This window comes from Orbicella franksi, chromosome 3 (genome assembly GCF_964199315.1).
Source record: "Orbicella franksi chromosome 3, jaOrbFran1.1, whole genome shotgun sequence".
NCBI lineage: Eukaryota > Metazoa > Cnidaria > Anthozoa > Scleractinia > Merulinidae > Orbicella > Orbicella franksi.
The window spans coordinates 28199362-28220099 of record NC_138147.1 but is presented as its reverse complement, the minus strand read 5'-3'; the positions used below and the strand labels follow the sequence as shown (position 1 = coordinate 28220099).

The following is a 20738-nucleotide window of genomic DNA, read 5'->3' as shown; positions in this document are numbered from 1 at the left end:
CAACTGTTGTTTGCTCGTACGGTGTCTGGCTCTACGTAGAGGAGTGTATGTACTGCGACAAAATGGCGGGCTTTTGGAAGTCCTTCGTCGATTTGGTTTTGTTTGTGGGATCTTAAGTCAGAATGAGCTTGTTTACCCTGAAATGTTTAAGTATCAAGAGAACTCAGGAATAACACAGTGATTTTATTGTTGCTGAAGGTCTCTCGTCCTTGTGTGAGGAGTGTCAATAAATGATTATGTCAGGAACGAACGTTCGATTAAACTGAGTATCGACCAACGTTCTCGAGTTTCACGGCATATTTTGCTTCCAGCTTGCGTGAGACCTTTGCGATGTATTTGAATGCTCTGGCATCTTTTCTTTGGTGAATTTAGATTCCTAATGCGGGGAAGGGTTTGCTTTAAAATCACCACAAGGAGATGAAAATCAAGATGTTGAAAAATTGATCAGTTTAAAACAACAGGAAATCGGGCCGTGGGAGAACAAAAGCTGTAGTCAAAATTTTTAGATAAATGAGACTAATGTAAAAGAGGTGAAAAACTGGTCCACTTTATCAGTTTGACTCCAGGAACAGTGACCAGTTTGTAAATCTTAGGTCAATAGATCGTTTTCACGTGACGTCATCAAATATCAAAATCCAAAACTAAAGAGCCACGAAAATTTTTATCCTCACAAGGCATAAGGGGATCTAAACTTAAATCTGTTTACAACTTTTCAGCTCAATAGTGTGCTTGGTTTAAAAACCGGTGCCGTTTGAAGTTCAGAGTTATGTCGGTGCGTGACATACCATTCCAATCGCGTTTGTGGAGAAATGTACACTTATCTAGTGAATTTTAGCCTTTTTAGGAGTTAAAGTGTTAGGAAAAGTGCTTGTGTCAATGTTTGTTGGTTCAGTTCAGATAATCAGTCACCTAGATAGCCAAAGTAAGTTCCAGATGTTTGCACTATTTTCCGGCCACCATGTTGGTGGAGCACAGAGCTCCACCAACATGGCGGCTCCATACTGGGCTCTGTAAATTTGCGCAAAACATTTTGACGAATATCTGAAGTTTGGGAAAGCGCAGAGACCCAAAAATTGGAGAAGTGTCTCCTTTACCTGTCTCCTATAATATTAAAATTTCTCGACTTTATCCACTGAATAGTGTTCGATTTATTTTTTCGTTGCGTGACAGTGAAAACCATCTATTGAAAATCATGTCAATAAGCAGCCTTCCCCAGGGGGGGTTACCCGAAAACACTGACCCCCGGTCCGCGGACCCCCACTACGGACCAGGTCTGCGGACTACCTATGGACCGGTCCACGGACTACCCCTATGGACCCCCTCTACAGACCACCTTCTAAAATAGAATGAAAATAAGAAACAAATATTTCACTTAAGGGTTGTCTAATAGATTACTTGTGTCGGCAAAATTTCCAATGTTACAGTGTGCAAATGTAACATTCTTGGGTTCAGGCTCCGGGGCAAGTTATATCATTACACATTGCCATTTCCTTTACCGTGGCCATACAGTATATGAAAGACTGGGAAGCCTCCAGGACACTTCCGGGAAGCCTCTGGGAAGCCTTGAAATTTGTGCTCTTTCCCCTCTGCCATTTTGTTCAGCCCATTCTCGCATAGATTCGTCAAGTTGTTCCAGGCTTCATAATTTGCTTAGCGGAATTACAGATACAAATAAGCTTAAACTGCCTATTTAAACCTAAAAACACACCTCCCATAGCCTGATTGAGCCACAAATGAAAGTCAAAAACCTTCCTTCTTTTTGCCATCGGCATCTCCTTATGCTGTAAAGAGCTTTTTGGCATTTTTTTTTAGGGGGGGGGAGCATGTTAATTTCATTTGCACAGTGTAACACTCAAAATATCGCCGATATGAGTTATCTATTAGACAACCCATCAGTGAAATATTTTTTCTTATATTTATTCTATTTTGGGGGGTGGTCTGTAGAGGGGTCTGTAGGGGTAGTCCGTGGACCGGTCCATGGGTAGTCCATGGGTAGTCCATGGACTCGGTCCGTAGTGGGGCCACCCTCAGCTACCCTGGGTGATTTGGCCAAATGGCCAATCAAACCTCTTTAGGTATCTTTGGGTGGGAAGCACAGAAAATTGGACAAATCTCCACCTGATGGAGGCAAATACAAAGACGCTTGTGATGTAGATTTTTTTTTCATTTGATTAAAATCATAAGTCTTAATAAGGTCACCAGTTTATACACCATTTATACATGTACACGTAAATGAACTTGAGCACAAAATGGCTTTGAAGAACAGCCGAGAATTTGCAGGATTTAAGTAGATTGCAGAGTCATATAATTGAAGGGGTGAGTGCAAAACCATGCTAAGTGACGATTTGGGTGAAAAAAAAATTTTTTTGCAGAAGGGCTTAAATTTTTGCATGTGGTCTTCAATGTAATAGAAAAACGTGGTCCTGTATTTTTGTCGCTGGTTTTTGCTTCGTTTATAAAGACGCGCTGGGAAAACCGAGTGGTTTTTCTGCACACGCAATATCTCGAAAACGAAGTGAAGCTTAGCGGAAAAACTACGGGACATTGTTAAACATACCTAAACAAAACTGCATGCGAAATTTGGAGCGTTTTCGACAAAGTTCACTTTTGATTAAAATACCTAGCGCCCTTTTCCCACCGAGGTCTTCAAATAAACGAAGCCGGGCCTTTGTTATGATAAACAGAGCCGACCCTTTGTTATAATAGCCAAGCCAAGCCTTTGTTATAAGTTGAAGTCTCGCCTCGGTTTATTATAACAAAGGATCGGCCCGCCGCGACCGCAAGGACTTTGATTTTACTTAGAAACCAGCAAAGTGTCGATTTCATGCAACTTATGTAAGCTCAAAGTTGTTGATTTCAGGTCAAAAGTGGTTAAAACGTTGACTCATGTTAAAGCGCGACGGCAAGGATGTTGATTTCCCTTAGAAAGCAGCAAAATGTCAATTTCACGCAACGTAAAAGCTCAAAAATGTCGATTTCAGGTCAAAAAAGGTTTAAATGTTGATTTCATGTTAACCCGTGACGGGAAGGTTGTTGATTTCACTTAGAAAACAGCAAAATGTTGATTTCACGCAGCGTATAAGCTCAAAAATGTTGATTTCAGGTCTAAATAGGCAAAAATGTTGATTTCATGTTAATGCGTGATGGCAAGGATGTTGATTTCACTTAGAAAATAGAAAAATGTTGATTTAACGCAGCGTATAAGCTCAAAAATGTTGATTTCACGTTAACGCGTGACGGCAAGGATGTTGATTTCACTTAGAAAACAGCAAAATGTTGATTTCATGCAGCGTATAAGCTCAACAATGTTGATTTCAGGTCTAAATAGGTCAAAATGCTGATTTCACGTTAACGCGTGACGGCAAGGATGTTGATTTCACTTAGAAAACAGAAAAATGTTAATTTAACGCAGCGTATAAGCTCAAAAATGTTGATTTCAGGTCTAAATAGGTCAAAATGTTGATTTCACGTAACGCGTGACGGCAAGGATGTTGATTTCACTTAGAAAATAGAAAAATGTTGATTTAATGTAGCGTATAAGTTCAAAAATGTTGATTTCACGTTAACGCGTGACGGCAAGGATGTTGATTTCACTTAGAAAACAGAAAAATGTTAATTTCACGCAGCGTATAAGCTCAAAAATGTTGATTTCAGGTCTAAATAGGTCAAAATGCTGATTTCACGTTAACGCGTGACGGCAAGGATGTTGATTTCACTTAGAAAACAGAAAAATGTTAATTTAACGCAGCGTATAAGCTCAAAAATGTTGATTTCAGGTCTAAATAGGTCAAAATGTTGATTTCACGTAACGCGTGACAGCAAGGATGTTGATTTCACTTAGAAAACAGAAAAATGTTGATTTAACGCAGCGTATAAGCTCAAAAATGTTGATTTCAGGTCTAAATAGGTCAAAATGTTGATTTCACGTAACGCGTGACGGCAAGGATGTTGATTTCACTTAGAAAACGGCAAAATGTTAATTTCACGCAGCGTATAAGCTCAAAAATGTTGATTTCAGGTTTAAATAGGTAAAATATGGTGGCCGGAAAATAGTGTTAACATCTGGAGCTTACTTTGGTTATCTGGGACAATGACTACCTGCACTGAACAAATAAACATCAAATAAGCACTTTTCCAAATACAGCAACGTCTTAAAGGGCTAAAAATCACGAGATAAATACATATTTTTCGACAAACGCGATCGTAGCTTTATGTCACGCACCGCCTAACAGTTTAACAAATTAACCCTTCTGCGCAACGTACGGGTCTCCATACATCTGCATGTCCGCTGATCCCAGAAGTTCAAAACACTACAAATCATGCCGATATGAAATAAAATCAACGCAACCTGGATCACAGATCTATGTTACAATCGATCGCTACTTGTTGGCCATTATTATCTTTAAATGAAAAAAGCCGAAACAATCTAGTTACCAGTTCGAGAACCGCGAGCAGAATGTGATCGCAATGCATGCCGGGAAGGGTCTTTACACCTCGTACGTGGGAAAACATGGCGGTCGATACAAGACAAATTTTATAAGTCAAAAACCAGTTCTCGCTTTCCAAACTTTGACACTAGCAACGCTTGGCAAATGGGCCACAACTCACGAGAGGGTATTTTTCTTGGGCAAGAACTGCTCTTGGACTTTGCTGCCTGGCTCGATCTGACTTCGAACGCCAATAACACGATTACGGTATATCAGCTACCTTCGAAGTTTCAGAACACGTTTTGATTCTTTAAAACGTGCTGATGACTTACGGGTTTATCGAGGCTTTATGATGCCTCTCACCCACCAGGCAGGCATACAAGGTACTTTAACACAATGCTTAAGATATTAGTTGACAGAGCTCTAATGCGGCACATCTCTTTTTAGTTCGATGGTATTTCGTTTGCCGCTCGATCAATTCACGTGTTGTGCTCACGTCACAATAGCCGATGTAAACAATCTGTTCCCAGATTTCCGCTCTATATATGCTGTGAGATTTCATTTTGACTTCATACACTATAAACAGTCTGCCTGTTTGCTGTTCAACAAATAAACTCCTAAAGACATGGCTGGGAAAAGCCAAGTATTTTTGCATACGTTATAACTCGAAAACAAAGCAAAAACCAGCGACAAAAATACAGGGCCGCGTTTTTCTATTACATTGAAGACCACATGCAAAAATTCAAGCCCTTTTGCGAAAATTTTTTTTTTCACCCAAATCGTCACTTAGCATGGTTTTGCACTCACCCCTTCAATTACAAAACTTTGTAATCTGGTGGCCCCAGAATTGGAAAATTGATAGTTTCTCTCTTACTCTTAAGCAAAAATTGACTGAAGAATCTTCACAATGAAACTGATCTTGGCAGCAGAGTTCCCAGAAATAGTCAAAATAATATAGAATTCTCCAATGTGAAATGAAGGGAGGGGACGGATGAGGAGAGAGCTTCTCACCTCTCTCTCTCAACATTTTGTGATTATTATTTTTTTTTTTCATTTTTCTCCAAACAGTGCATGATTGATAAGAGAAGGAGAAGGAGGGAAGCAATATATTTTTGCTTCATTTCACTTGAGAGTAGAACTTTAATATAGATACATGTATGTTCCAGAATTTTACATATAACATAGTTTACGTAATTTAAATGCAACAAAAAGCAAAGAGAACTGTTTGACTGATCAAACTAAGCAATGCAGTGTTATTTGTTGACAGTTCTGGTGATGGATTACACATAGGCGCCTGTAATGGCCAGCAATTTGGATAACAGTGCTAGGAGTGAACGGGATTCAATTGTTTATGATGATGTTGCATCCCAAGCAAACTTGAGCACTGACGGCATTACTGCACCAGAAGATGCTCAAGAAAAGGTTGATACTGTTACACTTGTTAAGGAAGATGAACGTGTCAAAACACCTGGTCAAAAAGAAGTAACAAAGGAACGTAACAAGAAAGGAATCAATGGACAGAATAAATTGAAAAATGTTGATGGGGATAGAGGAGCAGAGAGGAAAGATGGCTCTAGTGAGCTAATCTCAAAAGATAGTGTTGATAAAAATGATCACGATAGTGAATCACAAAGAGATAACAGGAAAATTCGTACAGACACTGACAAGGAGCTGTGGACGCCAGTGAAAAGTGATTCCAAGGAGAGCATGGAAAGTAAAAACAGCGATAATAAAGAAATGGGAGATATTAAGGGACAGGATTCTCGTGATAACCATCCAACAAAACCACCACGACGGCATCCGCCGAAAAGACGTCTGCCACAACCTCCACAATCTACAAATTCTACATCAAAGCCTGGTCCTTCTGAGAAAAGTGAATTGGAATCGTCGACCAGTGATGATAGGCTTTCTGTGGACCAGAAACCTACAGAAATTGTTTGCAAACCTGTTTTAACATCAAGTCCGAATCAAGATGAGATCCCTAACTTGTCAGTAGAGACAGTTGATAAAATAGATACAAGCCGCAGGGTTCTATCATTTCTTGACGAATCAAACAAAGGTGGTACGAGAAAAGTGGAGTCCTTTTATGACTTTCTGTACTCTCAAGATGATACTAATTCTGCTGTGGAAGTCACCTCTCCGATAATTTTAGAAGAAGGTGACAGAATTGGTAGTGCGCTGTCAGATTCAGATGATCATCTTTACGATTCTGTTCCTGAGGATAGTGTTGCAGATAGCTTCAGTCGGAAAAGTGGTTTTGAATCATATGATGAAGTTATTGTAAATCAAGGTATGGATTCATAATTATAAGTTAAATTCATTAACAATAGATGAGGTTGGGGGTTGGTGCCTGGAAGGATGATGGGACTGAGAGCACAGGAGCCGAGTGCCAAGGTATCCATGGCAACCGTGTGAGTGGCAACCACTCTTTGGCATGGCACACTGAATGAAAAGTCATTGGAGATAAATTGATACTTACCATAAGGGGAGGGAAGGGGAGGGGCAGAACAACATGAAGGCTTTGCAAATGCTAACATGAGTGAATGCACAATGAATCTCAGAAACCAGAACCATGCAGAGGTCAGGCTCCCTGCATTGTCTCGATGTTAACTTTGCCTAAATCACATTTAGCCACATATAAACATGAAATGAATATGCATGTACATAATTATTTGTACATATCAGGGGTTTTATTTACATGTACCATTTTCAACAGGAGGGCAACTACATGTAGCGTAGTTTTCACAGGTGGACAAAACTATTTGAACTGAACTTCTAATAAATAAGAAAAAGTTTCCTCTCAATGGTCAAACCAGGTTGGCCAAATCATCCTCACAACCTGTCAATTTGCCTGGTGTTCGGTCCTCAATGAAACCCCTGACATGTACATGTGCAGCTGTACATGTAGGAAACAAATACATGTAAGAAAACAAGTGTGAGTGAACTGACTCAGTGACAGCCCTGATCAGATTTATTTTGCTATGGTGAAATTGATGAAATACATTGTATATTTTGCTGCTGAAAGTGATATTTTGCTGACAAGATGTTTATTAATTTTTGTGAGAGTTGTGGTTACAGTCGAAGCTCTCTTAAGAGCCAGTGCCCATAACTATGGACCAAACAACGGCACAAGTCGAAAAATCGATTTTGCTCATATTTTGCCCATAGATTGCCCCTAGCTAGTAAACAAACGGACCATAGTTAGTTTCTGCTAATGCAGCTTTTTTGGGGAGAAATTTGCGAAAAAACGATTTCGCCCCGATTGAGCTCAAAATCTACTTCCTGTTATGCTAAATTTTCTGAAAATTTGATTGCTTTGCGCTTCCCACAGCAGCTACTTGAGAATCTTTCAATGGTCTTTACATTCAGCTCAGGTCTTCATGGCATGACTGAGCGAAAAATAAAATAAATCGAGGTTTCGTTTGAGCCTGAAACGAGATCGAACAGAAACGCAAAATGTTACGATGTGTTGCAGACAAATTATAGCACTAAAATATCGCCATATTTTTCTATGGGCTATAACTTTAAACCCCATAAAAACACTTTCTACGGGTTAACTGTACACCCATCTGTTTGAAAATCAAAAAACATCTCTGGGCAAATGGTTTTAAGTCGCCCGCCTTGGCCTGTGCTTCTCGTAAATTTTTCCCTGAACCGCCATGAGAATGTAAACAATTGCATGACGCGGGTGGTCACCCTGAATACATAATTCGTTTCCAACAAACTGCAGATGGCTATCTTAGAACATTTGGGTGAAAAAAGAAAACATAATGGACCACTTTTAACTTTAATATTTTGAAAGTTATTGCTTTGGAAATTTCATTAATTGAAAACGCCAATTAAAAGCAATTTACTTGGAGTTCGGGTGTTACTACTATGTCGTTTTAAGCTGTTGTTCTTTCTTTGATCATTTTAATTACAAGAACGAGTTCTAGGAAGAAAATCGTTCTAAGGTCATTTGTTAAGCGTAATGACAAGTTGATATTGTTGGTTTTTCGCCTTACGTGATCTGAAGGAACGCTACAGTGATTAAATTTGTATTTGTTGATTTCGACAGATCGATTTTCGGTCAAACCTTTTTGTTTGTACCAGCACATTTAGTGCCTTTTCTCCTGCTATAAAGTCGGAAAAAGTAAAGTAAACAAATCCTAAAAGTTTAAATCATAAATAAGAGGCATCAACAGTGCGAGTGTCTCGGTAAGCTGTTAATTTGAACAATTACTGTGCTGGATGGATTGCTTTCCAGGTTACACACGTACTATACATATAGTTGATTGTGCGCAAATGTTTCTGTTTCAAACAACTGAAATGCTCAATGCTTTTTTTCTTTTTTTCTTCAGTCTTAAAACTTAAGGTTAGAGTTAGGCTAACCCTAAACTGTTTTGGTGGCCAACCTATTTCATTGAAATTTGCTCTTCCGTGGCTGACTTCCGTGAACAAATCAAGATGGATGTTCGCTGTTTATTTAAGACTACAATCCTGGTCAAAAGTGTTGGGACAGTTACGGCAGATGACTTCACAGGCAGCCTCTTTTAAGACCAAAACCGCACAAGCCCGCCTACCCCCCTCCCCCCTGTCAATGTTGATAAAAATCTCGAAGAAAAAAAAATCTTTGACAATAGCTCCAGAATAGCCACGTTTCATGAATTGTTCACCTCCTAGAACAGTATTCTCGAACTAAAGAGATGATAAGATAGATATTCAGGTCTTATTCCAATAATAACGATTTTTCAGCAATCGCGTTCAGTTCCAACACAACTGTCTAAACACTTTCTATTGTCCCTTTTTCCTTTTTTCCCACATCCGATCTAGTCTTCAGAATAGCTTCATTTTCTTGCAACATTGCTAGGGGGGAGGGGGGGTCAATTGTACTTGCTTCTATTCATCTTTTGTTCTAATACATTAAGGACGTAGTTGAAATCGTGGGTTTTAGCGCGCAAAAAGGGGAGGTGTCCCAACCACTTATGGCCAGGATTGTAGGTTTACATTAGAGGAAATTGTTCCGGATTTGTGATGAATCCGGAACGTTTTAGTGCCGGATTGATCTTGCCGTTTACACAAAAGTGGACGAATCTGAAATAAAAACTCCCCAGTTTGGTCGTGTCTCCAGAGATTTGAATCCGGAATTCAAAGTGGGAACTTTAAATCCGAAAACTTTTGAATCCGGAGAGTCGTGTAAACGATTTTCTCTCGAATCCAGATATTTTTCCGCCTGTGATCTTTTGAGTTTGCAGTGGAACGAAAATGGCGGATTACATGATCCAGTCGTAGTCGAGTCGTAGGCACATTGATGGCCATTTGATGGCGGTCGCTGGGTGATTACCTTGTGCTGTTTCAGGTGTAGGTAATCACTTTTATAATGGATAATGCCATATTCCTCAGAAACCCAATTTATACTTTACTGCGCAGATGACGACGATGGCACGATCGAAAACCTCGACGGTTCTAGATATCAAGTAAAGACCAGAATAAATACCTGGAGGGACCTGAAATGATGGCCAACAGTACCGTGGTCAGCGAGTTGAAAGAAAACTTCAGACTGTCTCAACCTACCCCTAGCCTTATTTTCGGAGCCATGTTGTTTCTCATTGTCGAGGCAACAAACTGCTTGTTAACCATTCCATCATGAATGTTCCCGGAGTTATCGTCGTGTGTAAACGGTTAAGAATCCGAATATCCTTTCACTGTAAACCCCTACTAATCCGAATACTCTAAAATTGATGAATCCGGGAACGTTTACGAGTCCAAAAAAACTCCTTTAGTGTAAACCTAGTCCTCCATCGACCACTGTAATGTTTATTTGTCTACCAGTGTTATGGTCTGCAAATTTCAGTTAATTGATCGAACAACCAAAGTAGAAAAGATGGATTTTTTTCCCAGTATGATTGAAACTTAAACGCAATTTCTTCCTCGGCTAATTCAATTCAAGAAATTCCAGGTTTTCTAGCTGAGTTTGAGTATATTGTGTAGGTACAAATTTTCTACACAGCTAGTAGAGTTGAGATGACGTCACGCAAATAGTAGTTTATAGAATTTATGGTATTTCCACTTGACTTTATTTGTCAGTCAATGATTCAATTGCCATAAACCATAGAGGATTGGTTAAGTGTATCTCTAAAACTGCCAGTGTATTGTAAGTTATCAGGGAAATCAATAAAATAAACCAGTGTTAAAATCATTTCCCGGAGTACTGTAGTAACATTCTTTATCGGGGATGTCGTGGGTGTTGCAATGCAAATGAAAAAATATATATATTTATACTAACTTAAAAAAAAAAAAAAGGAAAACATTTTCCATTATTTTATCCACACAACGTTTCAAAAATTGCTTTCATCGGATTGCTGGAAATGAATATTTACTCGAGAGTGGCTATCCGCGTCACGCAATTGTTTACATTCCAACGGCGGATTTTGGGCAAAATCTATGAGAAACACAGGCCAAGGCAGGGGACTTGAAACCATTTGCCCAGAGATATTCTTTGAAATCCTAACAGGTGGGTGTATATTTAACCCGTAGAAAGTGTTTTTATGGTATTTAAAGTTATAGCCCGTAGAAAAATATGGCGATGTTTTTATGTAATAATTTTCTTGCAACACATTGTAAAATTTTGCGTGTCAGTTTCATCTCTTTTTGGGCTCAAAACTAACTTTGATTTATTTTATTTTTCACTCAGTCATACCACAAAGACCTGAACTGAATATAAAATCCATTGAAAGATTCTCAAGTAGCTGTTCTGCGGAACGTGAAGCAATCAAATATTCGGAAATTCAGCAAAACCGGAAGTAGATTTTGAGCCCAATTGGGTCGAAATCGTTTTTGGCCTATTTCTACCAAAGAAAGCTGTATTAGCAGAAACTAACTAAGGGCCGTTTCTATTCTTACTAGGACCTATCTACGGACAAATATAAGAGAAATCAATTTTTCCACTTGTGCCATTGATAGGCGATTTAGGTCCATTTTTATAGGCATTCACTCTTAACAGACACTCTCGTAAGCGGACGGCTCTACTTATGGCCACCTTGTTTGAAACCCCGTTTTAACTCCCATACAAACTCTGTATTTTTAAATTCTCGTAAGCGGACATTCCCATAAGCGGCTATGGACACTTCAGAGATTATGACTTAGACTTTTTCTTTGTTTTTAAGTTCCTGTTAACAGCCTCTGTATCTTGTTTTTATCAATCAACTTCACATCGCCGTTTGTCACAATGATTTTACAGTAATTACAGTACCATATTTCAGTGTTTGTTTTGTCGTCATCCACGTCTGGTTACATTTTGAAACACCACTTACATGCATAAGCTCTTGTAAGCGGCCATTTATCCCCTACACCTCTAGTGGCTGCTTATGAGAACCATTCTCGTAAGCAGCCAACTCCAGTTACAGACACTTTTTTCGCGTCCCGAGGGTGTCTGCTTACGAGAGCTTCGACTGTACCACATACTTATCAACTGCCATTTGACCACAGTAATTTTGACGACGATTTTAATTCCTTCAGTTTGGCATCAGTAATCTGCAGTACCTTTCTGTTACAGTTGACTCCTGATAACAGTTACGAGAACCATTGCTACAATACAGTGTACATGTACATGTAACTCAAACTTTGCACAAATGCGAACCAAAGCGAAGCTCCCCTGGATTTCCGTCATACATTATTTTACTGTCAACTTTACCTTCAGTTACTCATACCCGTGAATACCTGTGATAACTTGAACCTTCCGCTAACTCAAAGCAATTTTTGTTTCCCCTCAGGTCATTTTCTAAAACTCAGATCATGTGTGCCAATTTAATACAATGTACGTGACAACTCAAAACAATCGGTACTGTAGTCCAAAACATTGAAACTACATGTATTTCGCGAAAAAGTAAATCACATGAATTCTGTAGCAGTTATGCCCCACATTCTCTCTGAAACTTGCAAAGTTAGTAGTAACTTGACTTCTCCTGCTGCTTTTCTTTGCTTTCTAATTGTTTCTCATTTCATTTACACATTCTGATTTATGCAGTAATTTAGTCTAAACGTATTGTTCATTTTCACTTAACCTCTCTACAATTGAATTTCATTAAAATGTGCTTTGTATGAATAGAAATCTGTACCGTAAACACCTTTTTTTCCTTATCTCTTGTCACATGACATTCTCAACTCCCGATGACAAACTTCCAATAACTCTAATGTTTTTCAATTTCTCTTGAAGGTTTGAGTTATCAGCAGTTGACTGTTCTTAGTTTGCAGTAGTTAATCTTCAGAATAGCCAAAAAAAAAAAGAGAGAAAAAATTCGCGAAATGAAAGGCATGCATTTAAATCCCAGAGTAACTCAGTATTAGTATTTTTCTTGGATTGTAGAGGCATATGTTATGCCGTCACATGAGGAGAGCGATGAGTTTTCTGACAGTGACCCATGGGGGTCAGACTTTGAGACAGAAGGTGACATCACTGATGCAGGGAGTATCCACACACAGGAAGATCTCAATGACGAGGAAGAAGAAGATCCGTATGATTCAGTGGAGATAAGCCCCATGAGGGAACGAAGAAGACCGGTAAGCATAACCATCATGATGGCTTGTTATTTTTGCAATACTGTCTAATAAACACTTTCATCTTTGAGAAATAAATCATAAAACTTTTCCATTGTTGGGAAGCAAATGCAGTGAACATTACTAAGTTTAAAGGGGTCTGGTAGGAACTGGTACTAGTGACTAGAAAAGTGGTCAGATCTCGTGTACTAAAGGCATTGTCAGTTGAGTGTTGATTGATACCTTTGATTGACACTCCATCAACATCTTGATCGGCATCTCGCTTAACACTTGATTGGCATCTTGATCAATATTCGATGGGTCAACACTTGGTTGACACTCGATGGACATCTCGATCGACACACGATTGACAATATTATTGGTCGATAGCTGGCAGAGTGTCAACCAACTCGTACATGCACATGTATTATTGGTCAACGCTCTATGGCATGTCTGTAAAAATAAGTCAACTCTCAACTGACTTGTGACATAGTATCTATGGAGATATCTATCAAGTGACAGTGAAGAATGATCATCGCAGTTAATTTTCCAATTTAAGCAATTGGAAAGAAGAAGCCTGAAAAAAATCAGGGCTTCAACGGGATTCGAACCCGTGACCTCCCGTGATACCGGTGCGATGCTCTACCAACTGAGCTATGAAGCCACACATTGGGAGCGAGGTCAATTAATTGAGTTTATATCTTCCCGTGAGGAGTGAAATGATGTGAAGTTTATATGAAATAATTCATATATGAACTGCGGTTGTAGATGACAGTGAAGAATGATCATCGCAGTTAATTTTCCAATTTAAGCAATTGGAAAGAAGAAGCCTGAAAAAAAAAATCAGGGCTTCAACGGGATTTGAACCCGTGACCTCCGCGATACCGGTGCGATGCTCTACCAACTGAGCTATGAAGCCACACATTGGGAGCGAGGTCAATTAATTGAGTTTATATCTTCCCGTGAGGAGTGAAATGATGTGAAGTTTATATGAAATAATTCATATATGAACTGCGGTTGTAGATGACAGTGAAGAATGATCATCGCAGTTAATTTTCCAATTTAAGCAATTGGAAAGAAGAAGCCTGAAAAAAAAAATCAGGGCTTCAACGGGATTTGAACCCGTGACCTCCGCGATACCGGTGCGATGCTCTACCAACTGAGCTATGAAGCCACACATTGGGAGCGAGGTCAATTAATTGAGTTTATATCTTCCCGTGAGGAGTGAAATGATGTGAAGTTTATATGAAATAATTCATATATGAACTGCGGTTGTAGATGACAGTGAAGAATGATCATCGCAGTTAATTTTCCAATTTAAGCAATTGGAAAGAAGAAGCCTGAAAAAAATCAGGGCTTCAACGGGATTCGAACCTGTGACCTCCGCGATACCGGTGCGATGCTCTACCAACTGAGCTATGAAGCCACACATTGGGAGCGAGGTCAATTAATTGAGTTTATATCTTCCCGTGAGGAGTGAAATGATGTGAAGTTTATATGAAATAATTTATATATGAACTGCGGTTGTAGATGACAGTGAAGAATGATCATCGCAGTTAATTTTCCAATTTAAGCAATTGGAAAGAAGAATTGCTTAAATTGGAAAATTAACTGCGATGACCATTCTTCACTGTCATCTACCACCGCAGTCCATATATGAATTATTTCATATAAACTTCACATCATTTCACTCCTCACGGGAAGATATAAACTCAATTAATTGACCTCGCTCCCAATGTGTGGCTTCATAGCTCAGTTGGTAGAGCCCGCACCGGTATCGCGGAGGTCACAGGTTCGAATCCCGTTGAAGCCCTGATTTTTTTCAGGCTTCTTCTTTCCAATTGCTTAAATTGGAAAATTAACTGCGATGATCATTCTTCACTGTCATCTACAACCGCAGTTCATATATGAATTATTTCATATAAACTTCACATCATATCTATCAAGTGTTGATCAAGATGTTGAGGAAGTGTCGATTGAGGTTATCGAATGACACTCAACCTTGGATGCCTTCATCATGCATGATCCAAGGTTTATCGCTCTCAAAGAAATTAAACTTTTCACTGACCAGTACATTCACACTGCAATGTTAAGTTGAGATACATGTATTGCTGTAGAAGACCAGTTCTTTGGCATCGTGGGAATGTGAAACAAAAGTACTCTCAAGATTTCATTTTTGATGTTTACACCAAGATGTTTATGGCAGAAATAAATAGTGTCCTGTCTTTAATAAATGCTTTGAACAAATATACATGTAGTGCCTTTTAGCCCAAATAAAAATACACCCTAGCTGTTAAGTCAAATCATCTTGGTGCTGCAAATTTTGAACCATACATCCAGGCCCAGGCAGTCCAAGTTTTACTGAAGTCAGCCCCCTGCGAAAATTTTGTTAACACCGGCAGCCATGTCTAGGCACCAAGCAAGAATACCACTGCTGACAGTGTATTCCCTTAAAAGTGTTGTAGATGTCTTTGGATTAGCATCTTTATTTTTGTTTTTTTACCTCAGTTTAGGTTTGTGTCAGAAGTTACTAGTTTCTCACCATTTTCCAGTGGAAAGAAGCCGTCACTTGGTATTCCAGGACTGAAGGGCCAGATAAAAGGCTGCTTGGGATTAAACAAAGCCCCAAGTCTCCCATACTTAGCCAGCGACCAAAAAAGTAATGAAGTGGTTATAAATAGCTCTTGATCTTTTATAAAATACAATTTTGCACAACCTACTGAGAGGTAGATGTTGGTCATAACTAGTCAAACCAGGGCTCCTTTGGAGCGACAGCAGCAACTTGACCGATCTGTAATGTAGAGTATTGTTGGATACCAAATATTTATCATCCTTTATTTCAGATGATGAAACAGATGCAGTTTATGTTGACCCTGACATCACAGACTCTGTAAACTATCAACAACCTGTGATGCCACCTATGCCTGAAGGACTGTCTAACGAACAGGTAAATACTGTAGTGTAGTGCGTAAAATCCATTTGATTCTTCAAAGAATACACATGTCGCAATAAGGAGAATCATTAAATAAATATCAATATGACTTGTAAGCTATACATTGTAAGGTGGGGTTAAATTGCATTTAATGCATGCTTGAAGATAGTTGAAGATACATGTAGCGAGTGGACTTCTATTGGACACCTATTGTGACAGACTGTTACTAACCAGGGATTTCATTAAGGGCCGGGCACCAGGCACATTCACTAGCTGTTACTAGGACGGTTTTGCCTGCATAGTATCACCACCTACAGGGCTCAAAAAAGTACTGTCTGGTCGTCCAGGACAAGTAGGTTTTCATTCTAACTTGCCCAATGGGCAAGGGCCCGGGCAAGTTGTCGTTCAACTAAATGAAAATAGTAAACTAAGACTTGCCCAGGCTGGGACAAGCAAACTTTGAGTGCTACTTATCTGAAGGGCAAGTTAGAATTCAAGTCTTTTTTGAGTCGTGCGTCTTCTTATACACTGTAAAAAAAGTTCAGTTCAAAAAGTTTTGCCCGTCTGTGAAAACCAGTTACCCTCCTGACGAAAACGTTAATGAAACCCCTCTGTTACGAAAACCAAATTACAATCCCAAGGGTTCAGTATATATACAGTGGAATCTCGATTTCTTGAACCCTCATTTTTTTTAACCTCCCGATAACTTGAACCAAAAGTCGTTTCCCCCTCCTCAGCCGAACACTGTAATTTTACCCCCGATTTCTCAAACTCTCCGATTTTGCTTGCTTTTGAAAGGAAACTTTCCAAGGGAAACTTTTGTTTCCTTTGGAGGTTCAAAATATTGGGATTCCACGGTATCTGTTACATGTATAACGACAGTTGACTATACCTCCTTCGGGGCTTTTCCTCTTTTCTGGGTTTAGCTGGGTCATGAGCTATCTTTTAATATCCCAGGGAACATAGAATTATTAAAATCCATTGACTGATAGACTTGAAAACTAAATACACATTGGGAAAATGAAAATTCAAATCTGCTCTTATTAAATGGTTTTTTCGTAAGTTCCGGACAGATGCAAGCATGATTTACAACAGAGTGGAAATACACTGTGTATACAAAAAAAAAAAAAAAAAAAAAAAAATACAGGATTTTGTTCCTCGTCAGAAAAACCCATTCTAACCAATGATTAATTACATGTACACTTTAGATCAAAAGATACCAGATTGTGAAATTTATGCTGGAAAGTGAAGCAGATTATATGAGACTACTGGATCAACTCAGTAAGGTGAGATGAAGGGTCAGGTAAATTATGGTTACTGGGTATTTATTTTTCAGGATCACAATGTTAAAACATAATTAAAAATTATTTTTGCAGTGGTCACATTTTCAAAGGAAGTTACCTAAGGCAGGTGTTTTTTTAAAGGGATGTCAAATTTAATAAATTTAACACATTGGGAATTTCTCAGGTTTATCTTGTAAAATCTAAATGTATGCTGACTATCTGAGAGCTTTTGTTTTCTCTGCTACAACTTAAATCCAATTACTAGAAGATCCTTTTTTCAAATGCCATATGATTGAGAGACACAATATGGTGCATACATGTACATGTGTGCATTTCACAAAGTAACGTTATTCACTGGATTAAAAACCAAATTTGAGTCAAAAGGTTTAAACAAAAGAAGTTAGGAATGTCGATCTTGCTAATGGCATTCAAAGGAAGTCCTGTACCGTAGGCCAGGGCTAGAGGATTTTTCTTTTCAGTTATGTAAGATTTTATCCAACACTTGCTCTGTGGGTAGTAATGGTTTTGGACTACACAATGACACAATGACTCCAACTCACCAAATGTGTGACTTGAAAGATCCATTTTTTATGCACCCTTAGCTATGCTGCCAACTTGTAACAGGAAATATTACTAATTAACGCAGCTTAATGATCCTAGTAACTACATGTAAGGTTGCAGTATGATATTAATTGCAAAATTTTTGCTGCAATGTTTTGTTATTTTTTTTTATATAGCATTATGAGTTGCCCATTAGAGAACGTGATCTCTTGGAACCAAACAAGATTGATATCATATTCCAGCATGTTCACAGAGTCTTACAGTGCCATGCCATGTTCAATATTGCACTCAGTGCTAGGATGGCCGACTGGACCCCGGAGGAGAAAGTTGGAGACATCCTATATGCCCTGGTGAGATTGAGTGTTCTGAACATGTAAAAGCTTGCTTATAAATCTTGTGATTATAAGTTATGTTCACTTGTTTATTGAGAAGAAAACTAAATTGTGAAATGAGTACATGTAGTTATGCACTGTAGCATGGCTGAGTTGTTAGGGTGCCAGACTTGAAATCCAGAGGTCACCGTTTCAGGCCTCATTCTGACCAATAATATTTATTGCTGGTGTTTTTCTCGGTAATCTTGAGTTCAACTCCTCGGCCTTGTTTGTACATAGCCAACTGCTCTACCCTTGCCAGTTAGGATTTTTAAGCATTACAATGTATTTCATAGTCTAAGTTGTTTCTCCAAATTTGGCAAAAATTGAGCAATTTCATTTTGACTTGTGAATCTTTGAAGGCTTCGACCAGTTTAGAATATGTTGCAAAAAAAGAGCAGTAGAAATCTTCATACCCCAACATGGAAAGCCCTAGGTTACAGGAGCAAACAAGAAAAGTTAGTGGAATTTAAAGATCTGATCATCCAATTAAAGATGTCTGACCAACAATCTTATTCTCCTAAAGAAAATCTGGAACAAAACAGTAAGGAGAATTCAAACTACTGTACCTGTTGATTGCATTGATTTTGTTGTACTGACTGCTTAAAGTGCTTATTCTCCACAGTTTTGTAAATCAATGGTTCTTGATGCATATAGTGGATATGTGAACAACTTCGCAAAAGCCATGGACACTGTTAAAACTGCCTGTAGAACCCATCTTGCATTTGCACAGTTTTTGAAGGTTAGTGGAGATGAATAATAAGAAATTATAATCTCACTTATTTTTAGGGGCAAAATTTGATGGGTAAAAGCTCTGATTGTTTTGAGTTTTGTTTGATTTTTTCCATGAACTTGCAAAGCCACTTCAAAAAAATATGGTCAAATGTATGGAAAATTTAAAACGTGACTGAACGTTGTCATACACTGTATATGTAGCCACATCAAGGACAGGATACTGTAAAAAGGATTTCATAACAAATATTTTCAATCATATTTCCCAGGACAAAATAATTATGATGGTTCAACATTTTAGAACTTTAATCATGATTGCGAGATCAGTCGAAATTTATTGTAACAAAAGAGATTTATTTATTTTCAATTTGTGTGATTTGCTTTCTTTCTTGCAGTCTCGTAGACAGTCAAGCCGTGAACGCAACTCTCTCCACCATTTGATGTTAAAACCAGTCCAGAGGTTTCCGCAGATATTGGCTCTCCTTCAGGTTGAAGACGAGATCTTTTTTTTTTTTGTAATGTAACAATTCAATTCAATAAGTGTTTTATAACATTGTTATTTAATATAACATGCTGTCTGATTGATTGATTGATTGATTGATTGATTAATTAATTGATTGATTGATTAACTTCTTAACCTGCATAAGACAAAAAGTTTGGGTTCACAGGGCCATGCACTGTACTGCAGTGTTTCAGCCAGAAAATTTTACTTGAGGGCCAAAGTGGCCCCTGAAGATCTTTTTTAGAGGCCAATTTTTTAGGAAAGGGGCCAATAAACTGAAAGCTACAGAAGGAAAAAGTGCATCAGGGTACCAAGGAAAATAAAGCAGTTTATTAGGATCTATGATAAAATTTAATAGTAAGTGCTTTTTGAAGGGTTTCTACTCAATAAAGTTTCTTTTGAATCAGATACTAGTATGAAGGATCCGTGCATTACAAAAGAACAATCCTTAGGCCTACATGACGTAGTCAATGATCAAGGGCTTGCAATGCATTATAGGGCGATTTCAAACACGGTCAGCCATTTGGAAGTTTTCCGATATGAGAGAATCAATACAGCAAAGCAAAAGGACGGATTGACTTCTTTTCTTATGTTGAATGTTTTAGAAACAAAGATCTTTCAATATGATTTTCTAGAAGAACATAATGTGTGACAAAATAACCGTTATTGATCATCAACACAGAGAAATGTAGTCGCCATTATGCCGTACTATGGCGACTAAACCAGAATCTTTGGTTGCCAAGGATGAAATGCTTGTTGCATTGGCTACCGTATCGATCACAATTTCCAGCACTGGGATGGCTTTTAAATTATTATGCCTGTGTTAAGCCTGCAGTCTTGTAAAAGGAAAGGGCCAAATTGGCCCTTTTTTCGTTTTTCTGGGGGCCATCTCTAATTGTAACGCGGGATTCCCGCAATGGCGCGCTCTGGCGCAAACACTGTGTACTCACTGGAAAAACAGGTGTTTTGTATGAGGCTGTAGGCTATGCATTTTAGATATAATATTATTTGAACAACATCATCGTAATCATCATCATCATCATCATCATCATCATCGTCGTCATCATTATCATCATCGTCATCAACATCAACATCATCATCATCGTCATCGTCATCATCGTCATCGTCATCATCGTCGTCGTCGTCATCGTCATCGTCATCATCATCGTCATCATCATCATCATCATCATCATCATCGTCATCAGATCTCTATAGTGCCAGTATCCTATAGTAAATGTTCAAAGGCGCTTTACAATGTCAGAGAAAGTCTAAAAAATTATCTAAAAATTAAAAACATTAGTCTAAAATAAATTGCAAAAAGGCTTTTTTAAAACGAAACGTTTTGAGTCTATTTTTAAAGATGGACACAGACAAACGATTTCTTATTTCAAATGGTAGAGAATTCCATGGTGTAGG

General features: G+C 38.5%; 1 protein-coding gene across 1 annotated transcript in view; it reads left to right on the top strand.

The window, feature by feature from the left end:
- Nucleotides 1–20738, top strand: part of LOC145481782 (uncharacterized) — a 35402-nt gene that overhangs the window by 820 nt on the left and 13844 nt on the right. The window contains exons 2-9 of the mRNA XM_081460314.1: nt 5695–6717; nt 12772–12965; nt 15450–15600; nt 15785–15888; nt 17082–17159; nt 17894–18067; nt 18714–18830; nt 19216–19308. Of these exons, the coding sequence (XP_081316440.1) occupies nt 5727–6717; nt 12772–12965; nt 15450–15600; nt 15785–15888; nt 17082–17159; nt 17894–18067; nt 18714–18830; nt 19216–19308 (1902 nt within the window). The 5' untranslated portion in view covers nt 5695–5726. The remainder of the gene's footprint in view (nt 1–5694; nt 6718–12771; nt 12966–15449; nt 15601–15784; nt 15889–17081; nt 17160–17893; nt 18068–18713; nt 18831–19215; nt 19309–20738) is intronic.